This window comes from Gossypium hirsutum, chromosome D05 (genome assembly GCF_007990345.1).
Source record: "Gossypium hirsutum isolate 1008001.06 chromosome D05, Gossypium_hirsutum_v2.1, whole genome shotgun sequence".
In the NCBI taxonomy this organism is placed as follows: domain Eukaryota; kingdom Viridiplantae; phylum Streptophyta; class Magnoliopsida; order Malvales; family Malvaceae; genus Gossypium; species Gossypium hirsutum.
In genome coordinates, this window is record NC_053441.1 from 18,852,384 (window position 1) to 18,867,900 (window position 15,517).

A 15,517-nucleotide genomic window follows, 5' to 3' on the forward strand; every position below is an offset into this window, starting at 1 on the left:
CTATTGTTCAGTTAACTCTTAATATTTTATATTGTGGTTGACGGCTTGACGCGTATTACTTACATTGTCTCATAACATAGGATGAAAATGTTTATGATAAAGGTTTAATCAAATGATGTTGACGAGTCGGTTTACTGAAAAGAACCTCAAAACTGTCGCATTTGAGTAGTGAACGTGTTTTGTCATGTTTGATCAATCGGCAATGGAAAATAAGGTCAAAATCAGTTCCAAAACCTCATTTGCGGAATATGTCTCGTCAAATAATCAACCCATGAAAGTGGCAAGAAAGACAAGTAAAGCTTTCGTTTTCAAAACCAGTCTCCTCCGCCATTAAAGCCCTTCCGTAAAAGTTTGTTAGCAAGGTCAATGGTGAAAGCAATTTATTAGTAAATTATAATTTCAGTCATTTATATTTTCTTAAAATTGTTTTTTGACCACTAAATTTTTGAAATTTTACTATATGATCATTGGTGATCATAATGTAATAAGTCGATAATATTAGTGATTGTATAATAATTTTTTTAAAGTTTTGTGATCAAAACATAATTTTAAGTAGAGTTAATATATATGGAGGTATTTGAACTTGACAACTTATACCTATTTAGTACCTAATTTTATTTTTACCTAATTGGTATCTAAATTTTAAAAGCATAAACCAACTTGGTACTTTTTTTTAGGTACTTAACTAGCACTCTTAAAATACATTGACTATCAATATCATAGTAACACATGGCAACATCACATTTTGACACGTGACAAAAAATAAATATATAAAGATTATTAAAAATTATTTTTGTCATGTGTCACCATGCTAATGATTGTTAAGGTCATATCAACTTATTTTAACGGTGGCACTAAGTAGATATAAGCTATCAAGTTTAAGTAGCTTTGTATATATTAATCCTTTGTAAACATAAGTAGTTTACCCTCAATTTAGGGATAATATGATTTTTGGCTCATGAACTCAGAAACTAAGTTAACTTTGGTACTTGTACTTGGTAATTAGATCTATTTTGGCTCCGTCAAGATTTAATGATGTTATGACCAATGTTATTGGAATAATACTAAATTGAACAGACCAATAATTGATCGATATAATTGTCCAAAGAAAAGGGTTGAACCGATTCAAAAATTGGTTGAAGTTAGTAAAAATTGAAAATCGGCACAAAATCTACTATTGAAGAGGTTGAATTAGTTTATAAAAAAAATTATATTATCCCCTCAAATTATTTACCCCAGGATAACGGTCGTCCGTTAGATTCACCGCGTACTTTGATTGAAACGCCTTCAACGAGGTTTCCCATGATTGGCTGGCCGGCAATCCACAATGCTGGTTGAATTAAAAAAACACACAGAATTTATCCGTTTCTGTTTCCTCTGTATTTGTTTAAAGAGGAGTGTTCGTAAGCGTGTCGTTTGTCTGTCTGCATTGCAATGGTCTGTTGTCATTGACCTTAATTTGGAGCCAAAGTGAGGCGCCATGGCTAGAACCTGGCTTCACCTAACTTCTTCCTTTCTTATCGTCTGTTGCGTAATCGGGTTCCTGATCTCCACCGTCGTTGCCGAAAATCATCAACGACCGCCGACGGTCCTTCCGCTAAGTCTATCATCACGCAATCATTCCCTGCATCGGCACGTGGACAATCTACGCCGTCGTCTCTTCCAATCGAAGCTCTCCGGTTCCACTCTAAATGCTCGCTTGAGACTCTACGACGATCTCCTATCGAACGGGTCTCTCAACTATTAAAAAAAGTTTATTCTTTTCCTTTTTGGATTTTTTGAAATATTGAAGAAATTTGCTTCTCAATTTCTTGTAATTTCCAGTTACCATACGGCTCGGCTACGGATAGGATCGCCGCCTCAGGAATTCGCTCTTATCGTGGACACCGGAAGTACTGTAACTTATGTTCCTTGCTCCAGTTGCTCACATTGCGGCAACCATCAGGTTAGGTTCCGTGATCCGTCTTCTCCAGCTCGCACAGTTCGGCTTACCCCGTTGTTAATTGTAATTAATTAATTTGAAAATTGATACCTTTTTAAAAAAAATGAGATTGAGATTTTTAACTTTGATTAAATCAAAATTACTGAGTTATTAGCTTAATAGAACTTTAACGAAGCTAAACTGGTGATTTTGAGTCTTAATCTTAAATTTTTATCACTATTATGAGAAAGTGAGTTGTCTAGGCCAATAGATTAACAATCTCGGTCTAATTTTTTCATTTCTAGTTCTGTCAGTTGGAAATTAAACGAACTGGTAGTTCTCTGAGAATTTTATTTCTTGTTAGAATCCAGGATTCAAGGTTCCAACCAGAGATGTCTAGCACTTATCAACCTGTAAAATGCAATCCAAGTTGTAACTGTGATGATGAGCAAAAACAATGCACTTATCATAGACGGTATGCTGAAATGAGTTCCAGCAGTGGGGTGCTTGGGGAGGATCTTGTTTCTTTTGGGAATGAAAGTGAACTTATGCCTCAGCGTGCTGTGTTTGGTTGCGAAAATGTGGAAACAGGTGACCTTTATAACCAACGAGCTGATGGTATAATGGGTTTGGGTCGTGGGCGGCTTAGTATCATGGATCAACTTGTAGATAAGGGTGTTATTGGTGATTCATTTTCTTTGTGTTATGGAGGGATGGATGTTGATGGGGGTGCAATGGTTCTCGGAAAAATCGCTCCTCCTCCTGATATGGTCTTCTCCCATTCTGACCCTTTCCGCAGGTATTCCTCTCTTACAGGATCATATTTGTTGGATGCTTTTTTAGCAAAAATGCATCCAATTCTTCTTACTCATTCACTATAGTTCTTGAATGTCTACAGCCCTTACTACAACATTGAGATGAAGGAAATTCATGTTGCTGGAAAGCGATTGGAGTTACCAGATGGGGCCTTTGATGGAAGGCATGGAACAGTTTTGGACAGTGGAACAACATACGCTTACTTTCGACGAGATGCTTTTGCTGCATTTAGGGATGCTGTAAGATCTAACTGTTGAGTTTCATGCTCTGTTTAGTTTGATCACTACTCAAGTTCACTCCCTATTCTATGATTAATAATATTTACGTTGTTAACTGAAGCTTAGAAAAAAATTTAATTTTGGTTGTGTAATTTAAAGATCATGTACTTTTATTTCTTTTACATTCGCTGTAGTTGATAAATGACTGCTCATTTTTTCATTTATTGTAATGTATGCTACATTGAGAAGAGTGACTTGGAAAATTATTGCATGTATATAACAAGGCAACTGTGCAGGGAGCTGAGTACGGATGCATATATCTGGGTTACTACTTTCATAGCACTTTGAGGTGCTGCTTCTTAAATATTGTTAGTCTATATTCATCCAATTTTGGAACTTGTCATTTCTCTTCAGAAGTTTGAAGCATTTCTATTCTTCATGGTTATTATCCGTTTAAGCAAACATGTAATGCATTTTCATAATTATTGTTGGGAAAATAGTAATAGCTTTTTGTCAAGGAAAAATAAAGTACTAATAAAGTATTAATTGGCTAATTTCAATTTCATTGGTCATGAAATTAGCATGTTCTATAACTATTCGGGGTTGATTTCTTTAGTCTACAGTCTAGACACTTGGGATTTATATTCATTGGACTGTTGCTTGTTCTGTTCCTCAATCTTAAAAACTATGGCTGCAACCATGATTAGTCTCTTTCATCAGAAATTACTTAATTTTGGTGCTGTTCTGTATGTGACTTGAACTACAGTCAGTTACTTCATAATTGTCATCAATTGTTTAAATTCAATCTTTATTAACATAAATATCATTATCGACATATAAGCAAGCTAATCTTCAGACCTGTTCTTCATGGTTTTTTTGCTGTTTAAATGCAGATCCTTAGTGCAGTTCATTTTCTCAAAAGGATCCCTGGTCCTGACCCTAATTATAACGATATCTGTTTTACTGGTGCTGGAAGGTGCTGCTGTAAATTTTTACCATTTTATATGAAATGCTGTCATTGTCTTGAATCCATCTTAATGGTTTCTGTGGGAATGTGATACAGGGATGTCTCACAACTACCAAAAATTTTCCCACAGGTTGAGATGGTATTTAACAATGGAAAGAAGTTATTGCTGTCTCCAGAAAACTACCTGTTCAGGGTAATTGATCCTCCCCCCAACTTTGCATGCTTAAAGCTAAATTTAAGTTCAAACTATTTTCTGTGCTAGTTTTTCAAAGTTCAAACTACTATCTGATATGTATTTCTTTTCTCTTGGTCTCTTACTGGCATGCTTTGTAGCATTCAAAAGCTAGTGGTGCATATTGCTTGGGAATTTTCCCAAATTCAGAATCGACAACTCTTTTAGGAGGTATGTTGTGCAACTGTAACATAGTGTGTTATATAGTTTTGGAGATGTATGCCAAAAATATAAAATTCTTGTGGTACAATTAGGCTTGCCTGGGCCCATATTCTCAAGCCCAACTTAACATGTTTGTTTGCATGACTGCAGTAATAATCTGTTCAATTTTTGTTTGTTTGAGGCAGGAATTGTCGTCCGGAACACCCTAGTTACTTATGATAGGAGTAATGACAGGATAGGGTTTTTAAATACTAATTGTTCTGAACTAAGGAGGAGAGTTCAGTTCTCTGGTGCTCCTGCACCAACTCCTTTAGTCTCCCCAAGCAAGGATACTAAAATGGAAATTCCTTCTGTACTATCCCCAAGTGGGTCACCATCAAATGTTCTTCCAGGTGCATGGCCTATTACTTGCTTCCTCACCATGTTTTCCACATGTTCATTGGTTTATGAATTGATGAATCATGATTGCAATTTAAGTAAACATACTTCCTTATATATAAGTTAGTAGGGAAATTATTTTCTCATGAAGGCCTATTATTGTTAAGATGGCCTAATTTCATTTCACATCATTTGTGGTATAATCTTGTTTACTCCATAACCGTCTTTTTCTGCTAGTATTAGGGGATTGCTGATTGCTTTAGACTTAATAGTGTTTGCATCAATGGGTGCTTATTTCTTTGTAAACTGTACATTTTCTCTGATGATATTCTCCCCAAACATGGTAATCAGGTTCATTTCATGTTGGATTTATAACATTTGATATGTCAATTAGCACCACTGATTCAAACTTCAAGTCCATCCTCAAGGAGCTTACAGAATTAATTTCGGAGGAACTGGAAGTCGATAATTCACAGGTATGGCTGAATTACCTTGACTTTAACCAAGTTTTTGGGGCCTTGTGTGAATTTGATTTGAGGTTGCACTCTGGGCTGCTTTTGAAATATTTTATTTACTGATTCACTCTTTTAGGAAGAACTGCCTATCCGGTTATTGGTGCATCTCTATTGATGTCATATATTTGGAATTACTAGTAGAATTTTATGGTTTTCCCGAAACATGTAGCATGTAGATTTAACTAGAGGTATCTACCTGCCAGGTGACCTATTAGCCACCCAAAATTTGGTTGAGGTGGCCTAGATAAAAAAGCTAGGCCTAATAAAGGTTCCAGCTGGGGCCAGTGAAGATTTCATTCTAGGCCTGAACCTTAAATCTTACGCATAAAGCTCACCTTAAGCCTAACTCAAGTCTGGCCATGGAATCAGTAGTATTTAAATTAAACTTGGGGATTTATCATGCTTCCCTTAAATGTGATCTTCTTAACCTCTTTTCTGGGTAGTGGGCATGGCCATATAGTGACCACTGTTTGCGTTTAGCTTCAAGCATAAACTCCCGTAGTTATAAAATTTAGGTTTGTCAATCAGTAACAGTATCTCTTATTGTGCTTTGTGTTTGCCAATTATGAATTAGTCTTTACCTGGTTCTCCTGTAATTATGCCATTGGTTTGATTTTTCAGATTCGCTTGCTTAATGTCACTTCACAAGAGAAAGATTACCTTGTTAGATGGGGCATTTTTCCTGCTGAACCTGCTAATTATATCTCGAATACCATTGCAAGGGTATTTCAACTACTGTGATACCAATATTTTGCATATGCAACTTAAAATTTCCATCTATTTACCCCAGCGTTTATCTGAAGCTTTTTTTCCTTTCTATTTGCAGAGCATCATCCTGCGCTTAAGGGATCATAGAATACAGTTACCTGAGAGATTTGGAAATTATAAGTTGATGGAATGGAATGCCGAACCCCAAAGGAAGTTGTATGCTCTCTTTTCTCATTACTAGTCTATTATTCCTTTTATGCTACTAGTGTGGTTTCAATTGTCTACTATTATTGTGACAAATAAATCTTTGGAGCATTTTGGATCATGAAGGAGCCGAGAAGTCTTGCCCGCTTATTGCAACTGAAAATTATTAGTAATATTTGGGTCAGGCAGTTGTTTTCTTTCCGGGACTTAAAGGCCAAATATGGTCTACTTTTGGTTTATTTAAGGCGTACTTAAATTGAGTGGAGAAGTAGAAGGCTGAAAGAGGAGAATAGAAGAGTGGAAAGAAAATTAATTTTTAGTCTGCTTGGTAGGAAGGAAATGTGAGAGGAAAGAAAATAGGAGAGTGGTCATTTTCCTTCTTAATGCATAAAAAAAGAAAAAGAAAAAGAAGATAATTCCAATTTGGAAAGATAAGAACAGAGAAAATGAGAAAGACTGAAGTTAAGTGTGCACTTTACAAGATTAAGCATCTTTTAAAATTTTCATTTCTTTCTTTCATTTTTCAACCTACCAAGTAATGGAGGGATAGAAAATTATATTTTCTATATTTTTACTTTTTTCTCTTTTTCATCTTTTCAATTTTGTTTCCGCTCACCAAGCAAAGCCTTAGAATCACATGCTCACATGTATTTAGAGTGTACATGGTTACATACTTCTGTTAGTTAAAAAGTAAAAACTGATTGAAATACACAAATAAAAACGCAATACAAGAGTTGTGGGATGGTGCTGGTGGAGATAGGCTATCAGATTAGCATTATTTTTGCATCCCAGGATTGATGTGATAATTAGGAGGGTAGGGTTGGGAGGGACATGTGATGCAGCAACAGGCCCCTTGGTTTAGACCATGATATTTGCTGTAGTATCTATTACCTGTCTACTGGTTTAGGTGTGTGGTACATGGGTGGCCTTTTTTCTCTTGTGCCAGTACGCATGACCATGTGCACTGTGCAAAATTATGAAAATTTCCGATACTGATTTATAGGGTCTCAACAATCATGTCCATGTATATTCAAGTTGCTCGACCTGTGTCCAATGCAGTTACATTAAAACTAGGAATTCTTATGGAATTTTAGAGAAGTAGAGCCTCAGCTTTCTTTTTTTGGGTTGATCAGGGGTACAGTCTTTCCTTGAGTGTATATATTGTTTCTTTTCCCATTTTCTTGAACTGGGTTAGCTTCAAAAATTAACAGTGGGTTCTCACTCGGGCTTTGCAGGACATCGTGGCAACATCGCTTTCTGATAATGTTAGTTGGATCCGTCACAACTCTGATTCTCAGTTTATCAGCTATTGGCATATGGTTGGTCCACCGGCAACGACAACAAACTGCTTATGAGCCTGTTGGTGCTTCTATACCAGAAAGATATCTTCAGCCTCTTCAATCTTAAATATTTATCTGGGAATAGTTTTCTTGGATACTATATTATTATTCTGCATACCACACATGCTTTTGAAGCTCTCAAAACAACAATGATGGTGCTTCCAAGCCAGACCAGTACTACTCGATGAACTACTACCCAGTGCCTCTGTTGTAAATGATAGTTTATCATCCATTTTTATTAGAAAAACGGAAACAAAAAGGAAATCTCTTTGATTTCCTGAGATCAAGTTATACGATACTTGATCCAGAAGGAAATTGCAAACTTGATTGAAGATCTTGTGAGCTTGTTCATCGTCATTAACTACAAACAAGCCAGCAGCATCGGTAAAAGTGTTCTAACTGCCATTTAAAGTTCAACTATCAATTTTCAATTTAGTGATCACATTAGATAATTCAACAAATGAAGCAACTTAACCCAGAAACTATGGAAGACACCATTTATTCATTTAAAACCCTTAATTATATTAGCTTAATAGAAACCTTTTATGGGTCCTCGTCCAAGAAGACTCTTTAAGACGTACAGCCCCCACAAAAGCTAAAATTCGCCTTCTACAACAGTTAAGCAATAGCATGTATTTAAGACAGTATTTAAGGGCACTTAGGCAAGCCCTTGTAGTTCTTCATGTCCCTGTAGCAATAGCATTCGTGCTTGTTCTCGTAGTTCCCTGACGGAACACAACTGCATTTCTGACAGCAAATGTTACAGTACTTGAAGCACCTCTCTTTAAAATCTGCCTTTGCGCACCTTGCCTTGCACTTGTACGCACAGAAACCTGCCATACATGAAACCACAAATCATTCATCCATTACCAGTACAATGCATGGATTTACAGGTTTTTTTTTGTTTCTTTTTTTTTTCTTCTTTCCCGTTAGCTTTATTTACGTATACCTGAACCAGCCATCGACTCCTCAAAGAGAAAGGAGCTGAGAACAAGAGAAACCAGCAGGAATGTCACCAAAACGAGCTTCATTTCTTTTACAAACAGGGTTTTGTTTACAGTAGCAAATAAGGCCCGGGAATTTAAAAAAAGAAAGAAAGAAAGAACGTATAATGCTAGTGTACTGTTTTCATACGAGAGTTGGTAATGGAGATGGAGCCCCCTGAAGGGGCTTGTTTATATAGCCAGGAGCTAACACTGGTAGGTAACAAGTAAGAAAATTGTTTTGGGTTTGATTAGCGTGACTCGTATTGGTTTATGGCTTTAGCTGCACTGCCTCTGCTGTAATAAAAACTATACTGTTGAGCAACATCAATACCAACCATATCGCATGCAATTATGGCTTTAAATCTACTTTTACAAATTAATTTGTTCTGTGATTTGATCTTCTTGGTAAACATGTGTTTTGATTGTTATAGTCATCTGGTGGAGCTTACATTTGCCTTTGCACAGTTGTGAAATGTTTACTTGAAGCTTCACTTTCTTTCCTCTTCTTGTTATATTATAAGTAAATGACAACCAACTAGGAAAGGTAAACCAATTTAAAGGTTTTTTTTTATATAAACTATACGATATTTAAAGCTATTTGAAGTTCAGAATAAGCAGATCTTAAACCTTAGAAATTTATGTTTGTTGGTGTCTTCTGAATCACTTAGTAGAGAAAAATGTTTACCTATAAATGTTTATTCATCTATAACTTTAAAATTATTTATCAATAAATATTGCATTAAATTTAGAGATAACTTTCAAAATATATGAAATCGGAAACTCAAAGTTTCTATAAATTAAAGGCATTAAAGTTTATATTTTTATGATATTTCTTATTATTTAAGTCAGCAAAAGGTATTATCAAAATTAAAATGCAACTATCAACAAGTGTTACTATAGTGTTAAGATACATTAAATTTATAGGAAAAGAATTCAAGTTTGACTGCATGTGACACATTATTTGCAATTTTATGTGAGAGTTCTACAATACCGATAAACACCAAGAAGTTGTTAACATTTATAAATACTCAATCCTTTGTATTTCTATGCAAGTCATGAAATGTCTTTTAAAAAAAAAACTTAATAATAATGACAATAAAACTCATTTAGATAGGGTGCGAGCTTCAAAGAAGTCGTTTCCATCAAAGACTAGAGAAGTTACGTGCCCAAAGTAGCAACACCGGGAACTGGTTGGATAATATACCAGTAAAAGCTTGGACTAAGTCATATGATTAAGGGCGACGCTACGGTCATATAACAATCACGTCATCTTTAGTTCGGAACCAACTAAATCAAACGACTAGAGAATCCTGCCAAACAACTCTTCGCAGACAGTAGGGATAGTAGGTGTACTTGTCTCCGTCACTGGAAACCATCTACGGGAAGTTCAAGTAGAGTGCAACATCTTCAAGTGTAAATTATATATACACTCCCTGCATGGTAAATAAAACTAACTAGCATTAAACAAACCTTGACAACACCCCCATTTAAGGCGCCTTCTTGATTTTAAAACACGATCATATCCCTGCCTAATTTTGAGGATATTAAAGAACATATTTGCAAATTTAAATCAACATTATTATTAGCAATAACATCTTTATATTATATAAAGATAAATTATTTTACCGTTTGAAATATAGGTAAAGATGTGTGATTCATAATTGTTCGAGAACTTGATGATGAGGATGCCATATTTACGATTTGCATAAATTCAACATAATTGGCAAATCTAAATTAACGCAAAAATTCAACTGTATTTAATATTTTTAATATGTTTACAATATAAATAATCTGTCGTAATTTAATATGTCAAATTAGGCTCTCTAGAATATTTAATGAGTTTATTCTCAAGCAATTAACGAGTTTTTTTATACTTTCCGTTAGTTTTTAGTTTTCAGTATTAATAATTGTTTTTATTTGGTTTTACTCATTTTGAGGCTCAAATTGACAAAATAGTGTCATTAGGAATTTAATGATGCGTTTGAGTTGGTGTAGGGAGACGACGACAACCTTGAGGAGAACTACATTTTATGTGGGTGTCACGACACTGATGTTAGGATGTCGCAACACTGAACCTCCATTGTCTTAATGGTGCAAGACTTTAACAAGAAATCAACCTGGAGCAGACTTTCGAGAGTGTCGCAATACTGAGGCTGTTATGTCGTAACACCAAGTCTCCAAGGTCGTGATATTGTTAATGGTTGTTAAAGTGAAAAAGCCATGACCACTGTCGAAGATGTCACAACACCAGCCAGTCAATGTTGTGACATAGAGAACCCCCAGAGCCAAGAGTGTGTCACTGTCGAGGGTGTCGCGACACTAAAACTTAGGTGTTGTGACACCGCTGCCTGACATAGTGAAAAATATTGCAAGGGTAATCTTTGTCCAACACCAACCTAAATCAGCTCATTACTTCAAAGGCAATTGTGCCAACATTAGGGTTGAAATTTTATCTCTTAAATATGTTTTGGCTATATCAACTTAAAAGAGTCACCTTTGTATCATATTTTTGGCTTAGTAGTTAGTTTCTTCTCCATTTCTAGGTTTTGATTCTTTACTTTTCAGAGCTTAGTGGTTGTAGTGATAGTTTTACCAGTTTTTAATGTAGCTTTTCTCTCTTTGCAATTAGATACTCAAACTTTTCTTTGTATTTTGATTACTCTTCAGAACCTTTAATATATTTCAGCTTTGTTCACTTTTAAAAGTGTAAAAATCCTAACTTTAGTTGTGCTTTCTTCTCCATTGTTGTTGCTGTCATTCTCCAAAGAACTCATCAAGAATCCTAAGATTTCTCTAACCTTACTTTTATGCTTTATTTAATGAATCATTTGAGCATGTATTTGATTGGTGTTGTTGTGTTGGTGATGCTAGTAACTAAATTTTGTGGTGGTTGGTTGATAGAAATATTACATATTTAATTTTTGGGTCAAGGACTAAATTGTAAAAACTGAACTAAATCGAATAAATTTTAAAACCTAGACTTTATGCCTCTAGGTGAACATTTAGATAGGTGAGATCGAGAGGAGAGCCTATCGAGAGCCAATTCATTGTCACGATTTACCTTGATGAGATCGAGATATAAACTAGACTAAATTGTCTAATTTAGTAAAATGGTGATCGAGAGGTAAAATCAGACCAGTTAGGGATTTAAACCCTTTAGATCTCTAATCCAAGAATTAATTAGCAACATGGAAGTCAACCGATCACTTTAGTTCTTTGAATTGATTTTTTGCACACTTTTGATTATTTTGCAATTTAGTCATTTTATGTAGTAGATAGTGTAATTAACCATTGATAATGATTTGTTGTAATAAAATACTTAAAGAATAGCTAGCTAGACTTCTTGTTTGCATGCATTTTCATTGTTGATCACCTTATCACTCAAATTCTCTTAGATTCGATCTTTGAAATACTCTGTATTCCATTATAATATAAAAATATTACACTTGCAGGTAACCACTATAGTCCTAATTGTATTTGTGTTGATTCCATAACCTCAACACACGTATGCCAAAACACGACCAACAAATATATTAATATATAAGCAAAATATAATTATTATATAAATAAATTTAAACCTACATATTGTGATATAAATAAATGAAACTATTAATATATATAAATGGTTATAAATTACTATATTCATATATTAGAACTAACAACTTTAATGGATTAAAAAACTAACATTTTTAATTTGACCTCTATAAGCTCATATATAAAACTATTTTTAACATTTTATAAATTAATGAGAAAATGAGAGTGAACAAGAGTTGAGTAAAGGGTAAATAGGAGCTGAGTCGAAACCTTTTAACAGGTTTCTTTTACCGTTTGAATTCTGATGGGATTGGCGACGTGACGAGACCTTGATGCAGCAGGAAATCGGTTCACAATAGATCGATTTTCGTCCCTCGGCCGTCTTCGGACTGGCGTGACACCTTGCATGGTTTTCAGTCGTTTTACCGACAAGTTTTTAACCCGTTTGACTGACGAGCAATGATTTTACTTAACTGACCCTTTCTAACTTGATTATGACTATTTCTTTTCTTCTTTTCCAAAACATATTATCGTAAATAGGAAAAAGTGTGAAATTTAGCTTGTGAAAACCGACTTTCCCTCCCGGCGCGGTTCTATTTAAGTTATTTTTATTTTGTTTTGTTTTAATTTGATAAAAAAGAAAAAAGCAGAGAAAGGGACAGAAATGCCCCCCAACTGGAGTCTCCCTAACATCGTTGTGGCTCTTCTCTTCTCACCCTGACCCTGTTGTCGTTCTGTCGCTTTCCTTAAATCACTTCTATTATAAATTGGCTTAAACAGTAATCATGAAAACCCAACTACCAAGAACGATAGACTTTCCAACCCAAAATTTCAAATCCCTTGATTCCTTTTTGTCAACCAAGCATCCCACCCGGACTGTTAGTTCGCCGTTTCATCAACTTCCCAACCTTCCCTTTTTCTTTAATTTCCTACCCCAATTTTCGCCACAAATCTAATCCAAAATGAGCTGGTGGTGGGCTGGTGCCATTGGGGCTGCTAAGGCAAGTCTCTTTCCTCTTTTGGCTTGCTGGATTTGTCTTTACCTTTACGAAATTGCTTGTGATTTTGATTTTTTTTTCATTGTTTTAATTTTTGCAGAAGAAATTTGAGGAAGATGAAGCACCAAGAAGCTTCCAGAGCGTTGGGCTGATCATTGGAGTCACCGGCATAGTCGGCAATAGCTTGGCTGAAATCCTCCCGTTATCCGACACCCCCGGCGGCCCATGGAAAGTATACGGGGTGGCTCGTCGGCCCAGACCCAACTGGAACGCCGACCATCCAATCGAGTACATTCAGTGCGACATATCCGACCCGAATGATACCGAATCGAAGCTCTCTCAACTTACCGACGTCACCCATATCTTCTACGTCAGCTGGATCAACCGAACATCCGAAGCCGAGAATTGCGAAATCAACGGTTCCATGCTCCGCAATGTTTTGCATTCCGTGATCCCAAACGCACCCAATCTCCGCCACATCTGTCTACAAACAGGAGCCAAACATTATCTTGGACCGTTCGAGTTGTTGGGTAAGATCCAACCGCATGATCCGCCTTTCACCGAAGATTTACCGCGGTTGAACGCTCCCAACTTTTACTACCATCAAGAAGACATCCTCTTTGAAGAAATCGAGAAAAAAGAAGGATTAACCTGGTCGGTGCACCGACCCGGAGTCATATTCGGGTTTTCGCCTTACAGTTTAATGAACCTCGTTGGCAGTCTTTGCGTTTACGCCGCCATTTGCAAACACGAAGGCAAACCGTTACACTTTCCTGGGAGCAAAGCCGCTTGGAACTGTTACTTTGAAGCTTCGGATGCGGATTTGATTGCGGAGCAACATATATGGGCGGCGGTGGATCCGTACGCCAAAAACGAAGCCTTTAATGTGACTAATGGGGATGTTTCAAGTGGAAGCATTTGTGGAGCGTTTTGGCAGAGCAATTTGGGATAGAAGAATTTGGGTTCGTGGAAGGGGAGAACCGGGGGATGGAGGAGATGATGAAAGAGAAGGAAGGAGTTTGGGAAGAAATAGTGAAGGAGAACCAGTTGCAGAAGACGAGTTTGCAGGTGGTGGGAAATTGGTGGTTTACGGATACGATATTTTTGGCTCCGTTGCAGATGCCGCTGCTCAGTATGAATAAGAGCAAGGAGCATGGGTTTTTGGGGTTTAGGAATTCCCGGAATTCATTTGTTACTTGGATTGATAAGATGAAGGCTTACAAGATTGTGCCTTGATCTCATTCAATCTCTTGTTTCAAATTGTTTCCTTGGTTTTTCAGATGAAGATGAAATTTCTGTTGTTGTACTTCTAAAATAAGTTAGTAGGGTAAGTTATTAATTGGCATGCTACCGTAAGATGTCAGAAACAATTGCTTACCTTCAAAGAGAAGCTTCTGTTGTACTTGTGAAAATGCTGTGTGGTTTTCTTTTCCCTTTATTTGTTTATGATGCATTGTCTATTCTATCTTGTAGAATCTTGAATTATACTATTTATACTTGTTGATTAGACAAAGTCTTGGCAAATTTATTGCATATCAGTTCAATATCATGGTTAATAGTTTCTGCCTGTGGGAATGCTGTTATATTAGCTTCCGTTAAGTGATTATACATTTTATAATCAGCCTTGTTATTTACTTGGTTTTAGCTTATAGTTTTGAATTACTCTTTCAGCTTTAGTCTTAGATTTTTGGAAGCTTACTTTGTTTGATTAGTTGCCTTCACTTTATCTTTGTGGTGGTGCTTGAGATATGACCATGGGGGATGATGACTACCAGTTATGAAAAGGTTTGCAAGTGGTCCATATGGTAGACATTCCCTAGGCTGATGAAGGGGTAAATTCATATTGGCTTTATAACAGCACAAATGATTCTGAGCTGATACCCACCTTAAAGAACTTGCAGAGTTAACAGGCACGGAACTATATGGTGGTAACTTGTTCACCCATTTGAGTTACTGTATACTGATAATCTGTTCACCTACCTGGGTGCCTTTTCTTATTTAAGTTTATTTAAGGACCCTCTCTAACTTGACAACAGAGGAGAGGCTGATCCATCCATTTGTTTCCCAAATGCTGTGTTGATTACTTTGTTATTATCTGGTGAACCTTGACAGCTACATTTCGCAATCATGTAATTAATTTAGCTGCAAATGAGTTAAAAGTAGATAAAAGTATCCTCGAAACCTTGATACTAGAATGTAGGTAGTATTTTGTCCTTTTTATTAAAAAATTTGAATAAATCAAAGAATAAATTAGTTCTTTTGTTGACAACTGTCTGGTCATTTCATTAGATCAATTTTTAATGGTGGAAATTGAGAAAATTGTTAACAAAAAATATTAGTTTGTTATTTGATCTAACGTATAAGGATTAATTTATCAAAATTTAGGGCAAAATCTAATATGATTTCTAGTACAAGAGTTTCTATGGTTCTTGTACAAGTAAAAGTATAATGGAAGCTCTTGTAGGAGAAGTTGAATTACATTAAAAAAATAGATAGATTAATTCTTGTACATTAAAGCAAACGGATTCTTACATTAAA

General features: G+C 35.8%; 3 protein-coding genes across 4 annotated transcripts; 2 read left to right on the top strand and 1 right to left on the bottom strand.

Moving 5' to 3' along the window:
* The first annotated feature begins 1,275 nt into the window (after positions 1 to 1,275).
* On the top strand, positions 1,276 to 7,866 carry LOC107905620 (protein ASPARTIC PROTEASE IN GUARD CELL 1). 2 transcript variants are annotated; one of them, XM_041094165.1, is made up of 12 exons: positions 1,276 to 1,731; positions 1,825 to 1,945; positions 2,293 to 2,720; positions 2,820 to 2,976; positions 3,849 to 3,931; positions 4,019 to 4,115; positions 4,256 to 4,325; positions 4,502 to 4,708; positions 5,046 to 5,170; positions 5,831 to 5,932; positions 6,036 to 6,133; positions 7,357 to 7,866. In XM_041094165.1, exons 1-12 carry the CDS (start codon positions 1,481 to 1,483, stop codon positions 7,526 to 7,528), a joined length of 1,911 nt encoding a protein of 636 aa, XP_040950099.1. In that variant the 5' UTR covers positions 1,276 to 1,480; the 3' UTR covers positions 7,529 to 7,866. The 2 variants fall into 2 exon arrangements, with proteins under 2 accessions (XP_040950099.1, XP_040950100.1); XM_041094166.1 differs by lacking the exon at positions 1,276 to 1,731 and having other exon boundaries at positions 2,286 to 2,720.
* Positions 7,867 to 7,944: 78 nt separating this feature from the next.
* LOC107905622 (peamaclein) lies at positions 7,945 to 8,614 on the bottom strand. Its single transcript, XM_041094167.1, has 2 exons — positions 8,411 to 8,614; positions 7,945 to 8,294 (listed from the first exon to the last, which is right to left on the bottom strand). Exons 1-2 carry the CDS (start codon positions 8,490 to 8,492, stop codon positions 8,110 to 8,112), a joined length of 267 nt encoding a protein of 88 aa, XP_040950101.1. The 5' UTR covers positions 8,493 to 8,614; the 3' UTR covers positions 7,945 to 8,109.
* Positions 8,615 to 11,903: 3,289 nt separating this feature from the next.
* On the top strand, positions 11,904 to 14,439 carry LOC107905623 (3-oxo-Delta(4,5)-steroid 5-beta-reductase). Its single transcript, XM_016832316.2, is given in 3 exon segments — positions 11,904 to 12,982; positions 13,080 to 13,878; positions 13,881 to 14,439. Coding segments are annotated over 3 exon segments (1,173 nt in total). The 5' UTR covers positions 11,904 to 12,943; the 3' UTR covers positions 14,216 to 14,439.
* The last annotated feature ends 1,078 nt before the right edge of the window (positions 14,440 to 15,517 follow it).

What these genes read in the sequence shown, in the direction of transcription:
- LOC107905622 (XM_041094167.1), bottom strand. Translation starts at nt 8,492, where the DNA reads ATGAAGCTCGTTTTGGTGACATTCCTGCTGGTTTCTCTTGTTCTCAGC. An exon ending in GGAGTCGATGGCTGGTTCAG is followed by an intron (nt 8,295 to 8,410) that starts GTATACGTAAAT and finishes CATGTATGGCAG; the next exon opens with GTTTCTGTGCGTACAAGTGC.
- LOC107905620 (XM_041094165.1), top strand. Translation starts at nt 1,481, where the DNA reads ATGGCTAGAACCTGGCTTCACCTAACTTCTTCCTTTCTTATCGTCTGT. An exon ending in GACGATCTCCTATCGAACGG is followed by an intron (nt 1,732 to 1,824) that starts GTCTCTCAACTA and finishes TGTAATTTCCAG; the next exon opens with TTACCATACGGCTCGGCTAC. An exon ending in ATCGACAACTCTTTTAGGAG is followed by an intron (nt 4,326 to 4,501) that starts GTATGTTGTGCA and finishes TGTTTGAGGCAG; the next exon opens with GAATTGTCGTCCGGAACACC.